Raw genomic sequence first — 17,188 nt, 5'->3', positions numbered from 1 at the left:
GTTAAAATGTTCCCACGAGGAAAATATGTTTAGTAGTCACCCATACCACAAAAAGTACTCAGCAACACCGCACACCAAGTTGCTTCCAGGGCGAAATGAAAGTCTTCTGGGTATTCGCTCGCCGAAGGAAAGAAAGGACAGGATGGAAATGCGGCACGCCAAAGTTTTCCCACAAATCGCAGTCCTTGACATCGAGAGACGCAGCCGGACTGAAGCAGGCAAAGACAGGTGCTACTTTCCCAAACCACTCAAACGGCGAAATTCAACTTTAAATATATAAAAAATAAATACAGTCGATAAAAACATAATATAAACTACGATATCTATCGCAGTAAAAATCAATTGAATAATGGCCACACACTTTCATAATTTCATGCTAATAAAATTTCTGATAAACTCAATGAAGCACCTTAGTTCTAGCTACCACATCTAAAAACCTCCTCAATCCTCCTAGATATCTACCATTATTTTTTATCTGAATACCATGTCTTCTAATTAGTGGTTAACAAAGAACATACGCAATTCCTCCGAATCATGCTTACATATGACGCCATTATCTGTCAGTAAGCACTACACTAATTGCAATAACGACATTTCACTTATCCAAGCGTGATAAAAAATTCAAATGTCAATGTATTGTATACAGAATGTCAGGACCGAGGAGGATAAGATAGTATATACGAAAATAACATAAAATCGGGAAATATTGTGAGAGACAGACTACACCGAAATATTCTTTAATACCTCCCTACTACATAATGTAAAATACTCCGTTGGTGGCTGTTACAATCCTGTGCATACCCTTCCGGAGTAACAAATTACGCAATTATTTTCTTGATCAAAATACTTCACGATTAAAGTCCAAAAGAGTGAAAACAGCAAACTTTCTCACCGACAATGGACCTGGTCGGATGACGAGGTAAAATGAATAACCGTTATGAAGCCGCTGAGATGCGTTTCAATTTACGTGTACCAACTGCATACCGGAAAATTTACGACTTTCGGTAATGGGATACGATCTCTCGGTGCTAAAGCTCCTTCATAACTTCGGGGAGAAATTTGAAATTCAGTCGGGAAGAAAAAAAACTCTAGCTAGGGCTCCTAACCGAGAGAGTGTACGACTTTATATTACACATCATGTAGATACATAGCGCCCCCAAGTGTCCCGTTGTCTCTAAGAAACTAACAACGGATTATTCTCTCTCCCTCCGCATGTCTCGTGCACTTTTCCCCGTTGGCTCGAGGTATATTTGGATTATCGAACTCCTAACACTTTGAGAGAACCCAATTACCGCGATAATCTACTGAAGATTTATCATCCACTGGAACCTAAATTTAAGCAAGGTACAGCATGTGAATTGGGGATAACCAGCCGATGGCATTTATTTTCGTTTAGAAAATGTTTGCTTTCATACGTCAAGGGAACACTATTTTTAATTACATGGTGATAACGTGAAAACTCCTAAGAAAATGTGTGTTAGTTCTTCCCAAATCAACAAGAAAAATTCATAAAATGGCAGCAAGTACCTCATATATATTTTATTGGCTCCTAATTATACTTAAATGCTCAAAATGATTCAGAATAGCAGTCATTCACTCTCATATAATTTTAATAGGATATTTAATTAACTGATATTTGGGCAATTCCATTTGTGACGGAATTACCTCTTAGAGAAAAATATACAATAGGATATTTCGATAAAATTGTAAAATACAAAAACAATTGCCCTGTGCATGATCAAAAAAATTTATGATGGTGATGTTCATGTACAGAAACAAAATTAATTATCGAAATTCCTTCTAAATATACCCAAAGTTAACTTGTGACGGATTTACTGTCGGGTCAACCTCCTAAGTGCAACATTTCAAACATCTTCAAAACTGTGAATCGAAGCATAACTTGAAAACGTATAATAAGGCTCTGAATAATGTTTAAAATACTAATTTCATAAAATTCAATCATTAAGCTGTTGATTTATCAAGATAAAATATTTCCAGGCTAAATTTTAATATGAGAGAAAAAGTTGACATTTTCATGGAAATGCCCATTTATATGTTAGATAACGATCATTAAGATCACTCTTGTCTTTAAACAAATTATAAAAATGTCTAAACCCTTAGTAGAATGTTACATTTAAACATATTTTACGTTAAAAAAATTCCGCAGAGACCTTTCGTGCGGGTACACTATCGGGTGACTCCGTAAAGGTATCTGGCTGGGTATCCCGCGGATATTGCCAATTTAATGTAAATTTTAACATCATGACCAGTAGTTTTTAAAGTGTTTTTTTTCTCTTCTCCTCCTCCATGTTCTTCGCTCCTGGCATGAATGGATGGCATCAGTGGAGCCGTAGTAACGAGCGAGAGATTCGACTCACGGGCCTGGAGCTGGAGGCGAGCGGCGTCTACTCGTGCGAAGTCTCCATGGAGACGCCCATCTACACCAAGCCCTCAAACGATGAGGTCATCACCGTCATCCGTAAGTGCGACGCCCGTGGCACAGGTGGCCCGAGCTCCGCGAAAATGGTCGCTCGGGATCGCAGGCAAACGTTTTCACGCCAGCTCATGTAGCGGGAGCATTCAAGCAGCGCGAACTACGTAATTTTAGAGCCAGTCGAAATGGTATCTGCCTCTCACGCCTCACCTGAGCTGAGGCTGATGCAGTTAATATGCTAAACTCCTACCGGGTAATTTAAAATTGGGCTTGGTATAAACCCCCAAGTGATCTGCATAAAGGTTCTTGAATAGTGTTGACTATTAATTCCATACGCTACGTATTCCTTTTTACAAATCACTTACGCAACGGCGTTTCATAAAATATTAGAGTGACGATTTTCAATTCATTGGGCCATTAATAATGTGATATTTAAAATGAATTAATCTTAAGAAAAGGGTTAAGGAAACATGATTCAACATTAACACTCTGATCGTTTTTCCATTATTTTTTGTACTTTCATAAAACTCAGGCAATTTCAAATGCCAAGTTAAACTCATATTGCATCAGTACAATTTTACATCTTACTTTCCTTCTGTCTCCAATAAATGCAATCTCATCGTTCCTTCCCATATTACAGTCTCTGTTTTGGACAATCTACTTTCTCACGAAACTACTTCATCCAAAAGACTTAAATCACAAAATTTCATAGACAATCAACCATTAATCTGAGTAAATGAGGTTTTATTTACCGGCAATATAAGTTGATAAATATCATTAATTGCTCATCAAGTGATGTTTGTCCCTTTTTCAAGAGCAACTTCTAATTATGTTAACAAAGACATTGGGAAAAAAGAGGAAAAGTTAAAAAATTCGATAAAATGCCAAAGAGGCCAGAAAATTTACTTTTGATCCCTTTAACGGTGAGTGATTCTTTTGAGAATATTTTGGCAAGGCAAACACATCAAACGCAACCTTCATTTAGCGTTCCTTGGAAGCGAGCTCATTAAAGAATATGAGCCACTAATTTTGAGATAATTCTCAAGCCTGCGGACAAAGCGAAATAAACTCAAAGAACTCAAGAAAGATCAATGGAGAGCCGGTTAAAAACTTAAATTTAACAAAATTTAAGAGCTACTGCTACTAAGATCTACTACTGCTTTTACAAAATATAAGATAATAATTTCTTTAACATAAATCTCCTCAAAACAACCTTAAAATGTTTTTGTATCAGGTATAAGGAAAAACTCCATTTACTCCGAGTAATTATCATTTTAAAAGAAAGCTGTCAAAGGTATACGAGTAACTTCATCCTTTGCTTCATCTTCAAAGTATTGACAAATTAAAATTTTAAAAATTGCCAGTAGAGCACAGGCATTATGAGAAAAAATTATTATGAACATTCCGGGCGTAATTTAACCCTTTGCTGCTTGCGAAAAAGAAGCTTTAAAATACTTGTGATGGAAGATTGGCTTTGGCTTTCGTAAAAATGTCACCGTTGCCTTATAGTATGTAGTACATCCATTAGAGGTGCAATGCTAAACTCATTGAGCAGAAAGTAATCCTTTGAAAATTTTGGCGAAAATTCGACTCCGCCCTGGTAACAGATGTTTTTATCTCCAATCTCATCTCAGTAGCGTCGATCTTTTCCTTTTCGATTTTTTATCACCCAATACGATGTCTTGTAGCTAAGATATTAAAGATTACTCAAATCGAAAAGCATGGCTATAACTACAGAACGGCAAGGGAAAATAATGCCGTCAATATGTACACTACATTTTATTCCATATACGAATAATTCCCACGCAATGAGATCAGCAGCTAAAATTTCAAATTTTCGTAGCAGACAGAATACAGACATACATAATTTTAAGTTAATGGTTGTCATGTTTTGGTCCTTGACCAACAAGACAACGTCAAAATTGTTCACCTAGTTTCATTTTACTCCCCTTTTTTCCATGAATTTATTCAATTTTCCGAAGCTTTCTCCACATAAAGTCGATTAGGATTCTTTCCCACGTAGGGATTCAGTATTCGACATACTAAAGGCAATTTTACCATGAAATGGTTTCACAATAAAGCTACAAATAATATAGGGACTTGAAAGAAACAATGAACGCAAGATAACTCGCATATTGATCCTATTTGATTCCTTGTTCTCAGTCAGTGACCAGATGTAGTTAGGAGAATAATAGCGACTTCCCGTAAAATAAAGCATTATAAATAATTTTATACAGAGCCTTCATGAGCATAATAAGCCATTTTTAGACAGAATACTCCTCATTTTCCTAAGTTGGAACCATATTTTTAGCATTTTTTATCTGCAACTGAGAGATTTTTATCCTAAATTGTACAAAATGATTTACATATTTACGTAATCATTCATCTCCCACTTCCTCACTAAAACAGAGACAGTGATTAATTATTATAATGGTTAAATATTTATTTTAATTTATTAATAGTTCGTCTTATAGCAAACTTACACGTTCCTCCAACGCAAAACGGTATATGCACCAAAGTCCTCTTTTGGAATTCCTAACACCACTCTCTTTAAAAACTCTTCCCACTAATCAGGCCGATGTAATAGTTGTACGCGAGCGTTGTACTAAAGAGTTGTACTGATAAGTTGACTCAGGGGTGAGGGACGAGGAAAAGAAACATAGAATATTATTAAACAGATTTACTACACCTTATTTAGAGAAGATAATAATTAAAAATGATCATTATTCCCTATATTTCATGAGTATTCAATCTTAATTTCAAGTTCCTATCTCACAAAAATACACGTTCTACCGCAGTCTAGCTCTTTAGGAATCCCAACCACAATGCCGCGCTTTCATAACCATTTTTTAAAAAACCCCACTCACCCGCCAGGCCGCGAGATTAGTTATGCGATAACGTGGAGATATATAAGACGGTCCATGGGCGAGAGACAGGGAGAGGGAGTTGGGGAAAGTGTGGGGTGGGGTAAGTATTTCCATCTCGGGAGTTGGTTACGTGGGTGGACGGTGACTGGAAGGGGAGGCTGGGTGAGATCGTCGAGCCGAGAGGGTGGGGGGTGCAGGAGGAGGTGGAAGGGCGCGAGGGGGTGGGGGAGTCGGCTGCGGTCGCGACGGATGGAGAAGGCTGTGCAAAGCAGCTCCCGCCGACGCTTCGCATAACAAGCGAAACACGCCCACTGCCCCACCCACCCTATTCCGGGATCCTCGTCCGTCCTTTCGTTCTCATTGCTCTCGCAGATATCACGCACATCAAGAAGCGAATGAGTCCCACGGAAAGAAAGATTTGCCTTTTTTGCCCACCCGCCTTTCCACCCGAGAGGTGGCAGATGGCGGACGTGAGTTTGGTGGAATACTTCGCTTCGGCTGTTTGCCAACACACTCCCACGCCTGCGGTCCATCTGCCCTTGATTATATTTTCCGCCATTTCCTCGTTTTAATCAATTCGATTTCCAGGAGAGCGTACGGATAAAGATAGCCGTCACACCTTCGAAACCAATGCGCTATTCCATCAGAAATAATTTCATTGGATGATCTAAATTTGTTTTCCGTCTGACACCACCAACAGCTCTTTTGCTTAGACTAACGTTTTCTCCCAACGCAACAGAGTATCGGCTGGCTTATTGCGAGGATTACATTCAAAATACCTACTTATTATGTTCATTTAAGTTTACAATTGATTCCTTGACGTGAAAGGTGAACAAGTCGAGTCAAATAATTTTTTATCTAAATATTACTGCCTAGTAGTCTTTTATGATGCTCATGAATATTGGTGATGAAAAACAAGCGTATGAAATTCACTGAAATTACATACTTCGGATCAAGAGATGATTAAACGCAATGGAATAACTTTTAATATGAATGAAGTTCAAACAGTATTTAACAGTAAGGGCCATTCATTATTTTGCAACTTCACGTATTGAGCCTAAGAACCGATGGCAAGATAACACGCATTTCCTAAATCATTACTAATGTAGATGATAAATTTAACACTAAATACTGCATTCAATTAACGAAATTATGCCTCCAAAAATCATCTGTTAAAATTAAGAAGTTAATATTTCCAAGAGTTTACTTTCACAGAAATAGTGAGACCTCAGGGGCCGCTCGTGTTAAAACATTTTGAGAGGGAAGGCCAAAATGAAAATCCCTAGTCATCAATCACAGAGAATTTGAGCCTTGTTATTCCATCAAAATCAAAATTTCCATCCATTTTGGTGAATTTCCAAGGAACAATCTTTAATTATTCAACAATCTGATTTATAATTAAGGAATAATAAATTCTTGATGAAGGTCCTTTCATCACCTTCTGGGGTCTTTTAAATGAAAGTCCTGTCTCACTTAAGTAAGTTGAATCCCCATAGCTACCCTTTCCAAAATTGATTCTTCCTTATGACAAGAACATCTCACGCCATAATTTCCTCAAAAGGCATTAGGAGGTTAAGGCAACGTTCCACTTCAGTCATTCCTATCTTCTACACCAAAGGATGCCTTAAAATAGATTTCACATTGCATTTTCCCTCCGTTCATTGTGAAATCAATAGCAGGTGATGAAGAGGCTCCGATAGCCGACTGGATAGAATAAAATATCAACATTAATTGCCATCATTCTACAATTTTAAATTCGTCCCTACTAAAAACGGATTTTTTTCTCATTGCCTTCAAATTTACATCAAGTGGACAGTATTACATGTAAGATACTAATTTTATTCTCCATTGTGTGATATGTTCACAATCAAATGAAGGAATGAGGAAAAAATTAACTCGAACATAAAGGGCTTTAAAATCTTTGATTACCGAGTCACCATTTATTTTACCATTTTCCTTTCCGTGTATTTACTTAATTTACGTCGCGGTAAATGCCAATTAAATATTGTCTTTTGGAAGATCATCTTTAGCGATTGTAATGGAATGTTGAAAGTGATGAAATTTTAAAATTTAACAGGCCGGGCACAAGCGGGAACTTATGACGTCATTTTTATCAAAATCGTGCGCCATAGATCTTGCAAGCCACAGAAGTAAAACTTGGTTTATTACTTCACTTCTCCATTTCACCAATTAGTGATTAAATCTGAGTGGTTTATCACATCTGGACTCTAAATTGACTGGTTGTAAAACATCCCCTATAATTGTATGCAATTTGATCCATCTTATCATTCGCCTTCTTACGCGTGTTCATCTTACCCGTCTCTATGGATTCTTCCATCCTCTAATGATACCTAGTGTATGATTCTAGTGCTCCTGGAAACATTTGTCACTGATAATGTGAGTACCCATAAAAACTCGGGACAAGATGTAAATTAATTGATAGCAGTGAACATTAATTGATAACAGTAAAAGTTTTTCTTTATCCCCAGACGATGTAATACCACTGAATGAAACTTTCAAAACTAAATGCTCATTAAAGGTCTCAATCCCTCAAAACCTGATTCCACCGTCTGTACACCTAGAAAATGTGTAAAATAAATAAAAATCACACCTATTGTTGTATATTGGGTATTCTAAAGAAAATGTTTGAAGAAATATTCGCAATAGGCAACTTCACTCTCTCACTCCCTCAGATACAAATATATACATATCAATAAACTAAATTTGTCTTGAAAAATTGCAAATCGATTGAGATTGTAGCATAAACCTCCTGAATTCCAAATAATAATGAGTCAGTGTAATTTGCAGGATATTAATCTATCAATCGCGTGACTTTTGTTCAAAATCTAGTCAACTCAAATATTTTCTTCTTATAGCGAATAGAATACCATGGGTGCATCATTTTTCCGAGGGAATACGATGAGTAATTGTTTGCTATCATTGATCTCTCGAATCCTGAAAAATCATGACATGAGAGTGAAATCTTTAGTACACCAGACCAGCAATCGTGTGATATTCGTTCAAATCCTTGTCAAATCAAATGCTTTCTTCTCACGGCGAATAACACCCTATAGGTACATCAATTTTCCAGAATAATATGAAGATCAATTGTTTGCGAACATCACTCAGAGAGGATTGAGGACGTATAAAAATGCCTTTGAGAAACGTCAGGGTAGACTCACGCGTGGCTTTTAAATTCTAATTTTAGTCCCCCGCGTGTGTTTTGGCCCACGTCTTCATCAAAGGCACTCGCAAAAGGAGAGAGAGAGAGGACTTTCTCAGGCCTCCCCGAAGTTTCCTCCCAGCCGAGTTCCTTCGGAGTTCTCATTCGCCGCCTTCTCCCAACTTCCAAGTCTCCGCCGTCTCTACAGCGCCCCCGTATGCACACCTTGAAAGAGAACCCCCTCCTCACCTCACCTGTCGCAAAAACCCTCGCGCCCGAAATAAATTCACCTCCTTCGCATTTCCCGTTTTGCGTTCCTTCTCTCGTCTCCTAAAAAAGTTCTTTTTTTTTATTCCTCGAAATAGCTCCACTCGCGGATAAATCATTGTAAAAATATGTCGTGCCCACCATAATTTTTCGGGTTACGCGCGAAAAGAGAATTTTTTCGAGTCGCATCGTCCTTCTTTTCCGGTTTGGAGAGTTTTTGGAGAGACGGGAAGGGAAAGTAACCTGAACGATTCTAGGAGTGAAATAAAGTACATGCGGAGGAAAAAAAGTCCTCTTTCTCTCTCTCTCTCTCTCTCTCTTTCTTCCTTTCTGCACGCTTGGAAGAATTTCACTCCCCTCCCTCTCTTTCTCTCTATTCTCGGGGGAGAGGAAGATTTTATGGGAATGCCCCCAATCGGTAAATTGCATCGGAGGTGAGGGATCGGAAGGAGGAAGAGATTTATTCCTTAATTGGAGGCGTTAATTTCGTCCCGTTATTGGAAAACTTTAACCGGGAAATAACGGTCTCCACTTAGCGGGTTCTAAGGAGGTTTAAAAAAAATCCTATCGGAATGGCAATCGCACTTGATCACAAATCACGAGGAAAATTCATGCCTCACCCATCTTTCAGGAACCAGAATGACCCTCAATTTTATCAATCATCATAGAGTAGGCATATGCCCTTAATTCTAGAGCCTTTCTCAGAGCAAAGTAGAAATTTAAATAAGGTACCTCGAAAAGAGAATTTATTGGTTACTTACGATGTCTATGTCATCAATTTTGCCCTAATACAGTGACATAATGAGAATTCCAAAGAAAACTGCCTGAAAATTTAGCTGAAATTTATTTTCATGGAAATGCGTTCACAGTACTACGATTTCGAAAAACTCTAAGCTCGAAATGGCTGACTAGTCATCGGATTTCTGAAGAGGTAATCCAGGAAAAGTAATAATAAGTAAGTACGAGAAGTAATCTCCTGACGAAATGATAAATCCGAATATTTTATCCTTAGGATAATTCATACCAGTTTATCTTTCACTTATCAAAATGATCAATAATTTCACTAATTTCAATAACTTTACGCATATTCACAAAGGTTGTAAAATAATAAAATGGACGTTTCAGAAGGAAAAACAAATTCTTTAGCTGAATAGCTTGCTTCTAGGAAATTCATTTCATGAGCTCCATGAAGGACAAATGATGAGAGATATTTTTGCATGAAATTAAACAATAATTATGAAAAAACGATTCATATGTGTTTCAAAACATTACAAAGGACTATTCTCTAATGTTTTTACGCCGTAACACATCACACCTGGTAGCCAATAGCATTACTTAAATTATTGTTCCTCGTACCATTATATAAGAGGTAAATCATGGTAACCTTAATGCAATTATTACTTTTGCGATGACACACTCTTCCAATTCTGCCATCAATTTGCTCACATTTTCCCATCACAGTAGCCTCAGAAGCTAAATGAAGCAATCAATTTTGTTTTCTTTTTCAGAGAGTAGGGAATCGCAGAGAAAATATCAATAGAATCTTTAAGTATAAAAATGCTTTACTTATGCGTACTTATGCTATACAAGCTATTTTTATAACACCATGCCACTTATTTAAGAGCGGAAAAAAGCTGCTGGGTAAAATTTCTACTGACATGATTGCTTAAAGATAAAGCTTAACATGAATTCAAACTCTTACATTCATTTTTTTCTTAGCCAAATAATTATTTTTTTCAATGAGGAGTATTTTCAAGTACTATAATTTCTACAGAGACAGTAGCGACCCAGAGGGTAGAGCTTACCTGGGTTCTAATCTCGAGTGAAGCTTTAAGACAACACCATTACAATAATCCTCTAAGTGAAAGGTGGGCCAACCCTATTCCCTGAATTTAAATAGCAACACGCATGCATCGAAGCATTTTATGAACTCCTTCCTTGCTTATCTAAACCAACCTCCAAAAATCGAAAAAAGATGGCCAAAACCTCCAAAACGGTTGTTTTGATAGGAAGTTGAAACTTCGCATTTTTTTTCAAATAAATTTTGCATAATTAGCCCGATTTATTCTTTACGGCAAGTTGGAAAGTTGCAATTATGAGCAGGATTTTACTTAAGATTCACAGCGTTGAAACTTCATAGAAAGGCATAGTATAAGTCACTTAGCAAAAATATCTACTTTCTCTGTGCGTATATCTTTTAAAAAAATTGGCTGAAAAAAGGCGCCGCTATTTTGCATTATAATTATGATTATCAATAACATAAAATCTTTAAATACCATCCAAATAAAAGAAAAAGAAGTGTTTATTTATATGACATAACAATTATTTCAATGAAGCCATCCATAAAATCACTGCAAGAGGATAAAGTTGGCAATTTTCAGAAAAAATCGTGTGCGGTCGTTTTTCGCTAAATTTGCATAACTTTTACCTCATATACATTTAAAACGTGAGAGCAAAAGGCAGAACAAATCGAGAAAGTTATGCTCAATTTATTTGAAAATATGTACGCGAAGTTTCAACTTCCTAGCTCAAAAAACCGTTTTTGAGGTTTTTTGAGGTATAAACCACTGTGCTTCGGGTGTAATCTCCACATGAAATAGTTTGCACAATGATAAAACGGTCTCCCTGCGAATGAAATTCATGGAATTTTCTCGGGTTCGCCACCGGTTAATAAAAGGGACTGCCTAAAATTAATTGAAGAGAAAAATTTATTACAGTTAAAACAGATACATGAAGCCAGCGGAAAAGAAGAACTACGATAACTTTAACTGAGATGTGGCACCGACGATGAGCTCCTACTATTGCACGGTGAGTAGTGACGGTGAGGAGAGGGACAAATTGGAGAGGGTGTATTCCTAAGTTCCTGCCCCAGATGAGGATGCCTTGCGAGACCGCACCTCGCTAACGCAGAGCCAATTTTGGCCTTCATTCCGCTCTCCTCTTTAAGGTTGATTGAGGCGTTGAAGAGGTGAGGGATGGAAATACGGCGACAACGGAGGAAGAGTGGAGTAGGGCGGGTGCGGCGGGTGGGAGTGGATAGGCGTGGCTAAGCGGTGACGCGAGGAATTGAATTAGCCCACATCTACCAACTACCCAGGGAGTTCGGCGAAATTCTACGCTATCTAGACTATATTGACAAGGGAAAATGCGTAGGAAGTAAATAAAATAAAAATGATTCCTTATTTATGACGATTTTATTGCACTAATGATATTTTGTTGGCATGAAAACATCATGCTGATCGGTGTAAAAAAGTACTTCACCTATGTAGCGCTTTCGTCCATGCTATCAATACTATATCCGGCCTCGAGAGCGGCGGGGTAAAGTCCTTGCCCATCACACAAGAGGTCAAGGGTTAGATTCCCGTCCGGGTATGTTATCCCCATCCAGCGCATGGATGTTCGTTTAAGTTTGATTGTTAAGTTATGAGCCCCAATGTAAAAGGCCAATTGTGATATTTTCCGTGGTACAGGAATAAATAAATACCTGTAAGCTTACAATGGGTTTTAGCAATATGCTGTTTCAACCACCCCTACCCTACATCCCTTAAAGCGCAATAGCATCTACTTTAATATTACCTTTATTTGACTATTCTGACATTGCCTACCAGGACCTTTCTCAAGAACTTAATCTTAATAATAATATATAATATATAATTTATTCCATTTACAATCAAATATTACATTTTAGAACATACTTAAATATTTTGGAATATATAGGTACCCCTTTTAGTAGTTTTGGGGCTACCATCATAAACTTTTTACATAGGTCTGGTGCTAGCACACATGAGAAGTAAAATTTCTTTGTATTCAGTTATTTGTTCTATTGCCGATTGCATTCATTATTACAAAACGTATTTCAAATATTTGGACAAGGATAACTATTTTTCTTATATAAACGCATAATTACATACATAGAATATACAATATACCTTTTATTGTAAACTTTTTAACCCACCTTTCTTAGTAGAAACTCTACTTCCTCACACATCATAAGCCATTTTTTAACTGCGGATTTAAATCCCCATCTTTTTTCCGAGTTTGCTACATTACTCGGCAACATACTAAACAATTTAGGCCCTAAGTAATTGTATGACTGTCGATAAATTTCGGTCGTCGGCCTAGGTATATGGAAGTTTCTCCAAGCTCTAATGTCATAGTTTTGTGGTCGGGCCTTTTCACCACTACGGTTATAGAATATTCTAAGGACTTTATAAATGAATAAATGCCTTAGTGGGAGGACATCTAATTTTTTGAATAGAGGAAATGAGTGGCTTTTCCTATACGATCGTGTTATAACCCTGATAACCCTTTTTTGCGCCACTATCAATGGTTTAATGTTGATAAAATATGCTCCACCCCAGCAGGCTATTCCGTATTGCAATCTTGAATTAACGAGAGCATAATATACCATTTTTAACACTGATTCAGGGCATATGTATCTGAGGAAGTAGAATTTTCTTACAATAGTAATCATTTCTGATTTTAATTTATTTATGTGAGACTTCCATTTACAATTTTGGTCAAAATATATACCTAAATATTTTATGTGACTAACCTGTTCGATCAAAATACATTTATCACAGGAAGTAACATTATCTTTTATACAATTTGCACATTGATAGTATAGTTTACTTTTGTTTGAGGTAGATTTACTCATGCTAAACATAATATATTTCGTTTTTTCACTTAACAACATATAATTAGCCGAAAACCACATATTGAGTGTTAATAGATCACTTTGTATGTGTTCATATAGATCATCAACACTATTAACAGAGTAACTTAGTGCAGTGTCATCTGCGAATGACGTTAATTGACCTTTAAACCTGCCAGCACATAAATTGTTTACATATATTAAAAACAGTATGGGTCCCAACACAGACCCCTGTGGGACACCACAGGTGAGTCGAATCTTTTCACTGTAGCAATTTTTGAGACGCACACATTGATCTCGATCACAAAGATAACTTTGAAACCAATCATATGCGGTTCCACGTATACCCGCTTCCCATAATCGATTCATTAGTATGTTATGATTAATGGAGTCGAAGGCTTTGGTAATGTCTACAAATAAGCCAGCAACTCTACAGTTCTTATTCAGTCCGTCGTTCAGCTCTGAACAGAATTTTAATAATGCATCCTCTGTACTCTTACCACTCATAAATCCAAATTGGTTTTTATTGAAAAAACTATGCTGATTTAGAAATTTAAGAAGTCTGACTTTAACAACTTTTTCTATTATTTTAGCAAATACAGATAATAGGGATATTGGTCTGTAATTATTTACGTTCATTTTATCACCTTTTTTAAAAATTGGTATCACTATTGCAGTTTTTAATTGTTTAGGAAATATTCCAGTATACATACTTAGATTAGCAATATGGGCAAGGACCTCCGAAATATTTGCATTTACTTCTTTTATAACTTGTGTGGAAATATTATCAACACCTTTAGATTTTTTAGACTTTAATTCCTTAATAAGCTTAAGCTTCAACGTTCCATGAACAGGTGCATTAGATTCATATTTAACTTACAATTATCGGACCATATAACCGATTATATTAATAAACATTCACGGCTGAAACTCGACTCTCTACGCCGGCTGCATACTCTCTCTCTCCTATAACACAAAAACACCCCCTTACCTATCATGCGAGTTCAGTAGTCTTGACACTGTCCGTATGACAAACACAAGAGGGAATCACAATCTTGTTATACCTCATTACCGAAATGTTATTTACATCAAATCATTTACCGTTAATGCATGTAGGGAATGGAATAATCTTAACCTTTCAACTAGGAACTCATCATCACTGGCATCTTTTAAGAGGAGGCTACACAGAGCACTTTTCACCTCACAACTAGCTGGTAAATATACATGACACTGAGCAGCGCCTACGAAATGATATGTATCACTGAATGCTTGTATATATACATATATACACATTATATTTTATATCTTAATTGCATGTGTAATATTTGTGTATACTTTGTACCTCATTAACTATGTTGTATCTTACAAATAACGCGACTTTAGCTTTCACTCAGTAGGTTTTCGCAGGTTTTTCACGCCCCCCTTTTTGTGTGGGCGTTTTCCTGCAGTGAGTTTTTCGCTGAAGGATACTAAACCCTTATCCTCATGTTTTTTCCCACAAACAGAAATCTTTTTTACACAACATTTTCACATATAGTCGTTTATATTTTTGACATTTCATAAACAGTGTACATATTTTGTATATCCTTTTTATAGTAAACGTTTGCCTACCATTTTTTAATATGTTTGCGTTGACGCTACCGAGGGATTAGGTGGAAGAGGGGGCTTCTTAGTCTCAACCTCGCCCGAATAAAGGCATTTTATTATTATTATTAATAGAATCGTGGTGACCCATTAAATAGAGAACTAGGTTCCTTACTGCAGGGTCCTAGGATCAAATCTTCGTGAAACATTTTCACATCTCCGGTAAATTCTTTCACTAGAGATTTTCAAACAAAGTCCTCCCTATATAATTTTTCCAGATTATTTGACGCTTGATGAAACTATTGTGTTCCCGATGCCAAACCAAATGGGCATATCGTATGAATAATATATTATATAGAATCGATTATATAGTGAGCTTAGAAACGGCAATAAGTTTTGATCAAACTATACATTTTTATCTATTCATATTAAGTTCCATGCTCATGCTCAAAAAATTATTTGCAGATCATCATGGTTCTTTCCTGGCTTTCCAGGAGTAGATCCGCTGAGGCTAAGGTAATATACGGCTTCCACATTCTAGGTGTTTTCTCGATGGAAGTGGCGGAAGAGGCGAGTGGTGGGGAGGGGCGGAATAGCTCGGGCGTGCCGTATGGGAACATGTAAAATTTTAGCATTCGTTACGAGAGGGTGAGTTAAGGGAGAGGAAGAGACAATGGGGTGGGTGTTCGCTTGAGAAAGCATTAAACCGAAGCCGAAAAATTAACACTGGAGCAATCAAACGCAACTCTATGGTGCGAGAGGTCGCATTAATGCCTATTTATAGGCATTCTACTAAATATATAGGAACGCATACTTGAAGCAGACAAGGCAAGAGGCAAATGGAGATATTTTCGGTCAAATTAGGAGAAAGAACCAATGGCAGAAAAATTCACATGAAAGGAAGTTAGGTACTAATTAAACAGAGATATAATAAATCTTATTCAAACTACAAGAGAAATTATATCGATACCGCAAATTGAAGTGGCTGAAATAGGTCTAAATTAATGCGTATCAACAAGGTACATTATGTGATATGTGGTACAGCAATCGTTCTAAGTTTGCTCAAATACTCGGCATCTAAGAATTCTATGATAGAGAATATACCAAACAGATAATTTAGATTTTATGACTGTTTTCCACCCTAATATGCTGCTTAATAAATTAATATTAAGTAGTGGCTAAGAAACATTTTTAAATCCTATCTCAACTTTTGTCTCCAAATGACGAGTTCACTTACCGTTCATCAGCCGTTCGCAGTTGATCAGCCATAATGACAGAAACTTAGTCGCATGTACATGAACTCTACAACTAAAAGAATGAGAGAGAAATACTTAAATTAAATATTGCAGAGGCCGGTGTCGTTTATTCCTCGTAAATAAGTAAGACAATATGCATCAATATAGTTTGTTTATGAGCAATCATAAGATGTAGAACCGTGGCTCGTTGTACTATTGATAACGAAGATGCTTCATATCTTGATGCTTTCAGAACCTCTACATCCGAATTAATGCAAAATATTGCGCCCAAAACATCAAAAGGCTTACCGAAAGGGACTTTCAGGTTTAAACCGAAGTCCTAGGAAAGTCATGAAATATCTAAGAGTTGCACAAATTATTTTTGAAGAACATTATAAAGTCTGCCTAAATTCTCGATAAATGTCACTACTAATCAGTAAAATTAATTCCCATTGAATGCAACAATTTATAACGATTTTTTAGAGTGATTTGGAATTTCCGTTTTACTTTTCTTTTACCATAACGCAAGAAATGACTCCTAAAGTCACGCTGGTTATACAGCGCAAAGCGCCAATAAAGTAAACAAGAAATCCGACCTGAGAACTCATTCAAATATCAACCGCTTGCCGTTCCTTTTACTCACAAGGTCCTTTGTGAAAGCAACAAAGGTAAATATTTCACGAATGAGTTAACTAGAGGTTTATGGTTCAATAGCAACAACGGCCACTTTATAACAAAAATTGGAAGCTGGATATTTTTATCGCAACAAGTCACATCTTGCATACTTATTAGTTTCGAAAAGTCAATGCAATGATTCTGAGATTGAAAATAAGTCTTGCATCGCATGTAGAAACCTAAAAAAGAAGATCTTGTCGGGCTTTATTTTATGGCATCGAAGAAACCTCAAACGCTTCATATAGTAAGGTAGTTATCATCAACCCAACAAAAAAGGAATGCAAAAAAGGTCATTGGAATCCACTTGTA

The 17,188-nt window shown here is 36.8% G+C and overlaps 1 protein-coding gene across 1 annotated transcript in view; it reads left to right on the top strand.

Annotated features, from left to right (window-relative positions):
- The window catches only part of LOC124157886, a 320,618-nt gene that overhangs the window by 190,150 nt on the left and 113,280 nt on the right, over positions 1 to 17,188 (top strand). Inside the window, exon 3 of the mRNA XM_046532955.1 lies at positions 2,344 to 2,479. Within this exon, the coding sequence (XP_046388911.1) occupies positions 2,344 to 2,479 (136 nt within the window). The remainder of the gene's footprint in view (positions 1 to 2,343; positions 2,480 to 17,188) is intronic.

Source organism: Ischnura elegans, chromosome 4 (assembly GCF_921293095.1).
Source record: "Ischnura elegans chromosome 4, ioIscEleg1.1, whole genome shotgun sequence".
In the NCBI taxonomy this organism is placed as follows: domain Eukaryota; kingdom Metazoa; phylum Arthropoda; class Insecta; order Odonata; family Coenagrionidae; genus Ischnura; species Ischnura elegans.
Note: the sequence above shows the minus strand (reverse complement) of the source record. Positions and strands in the feature narration are given on the sequence as shown.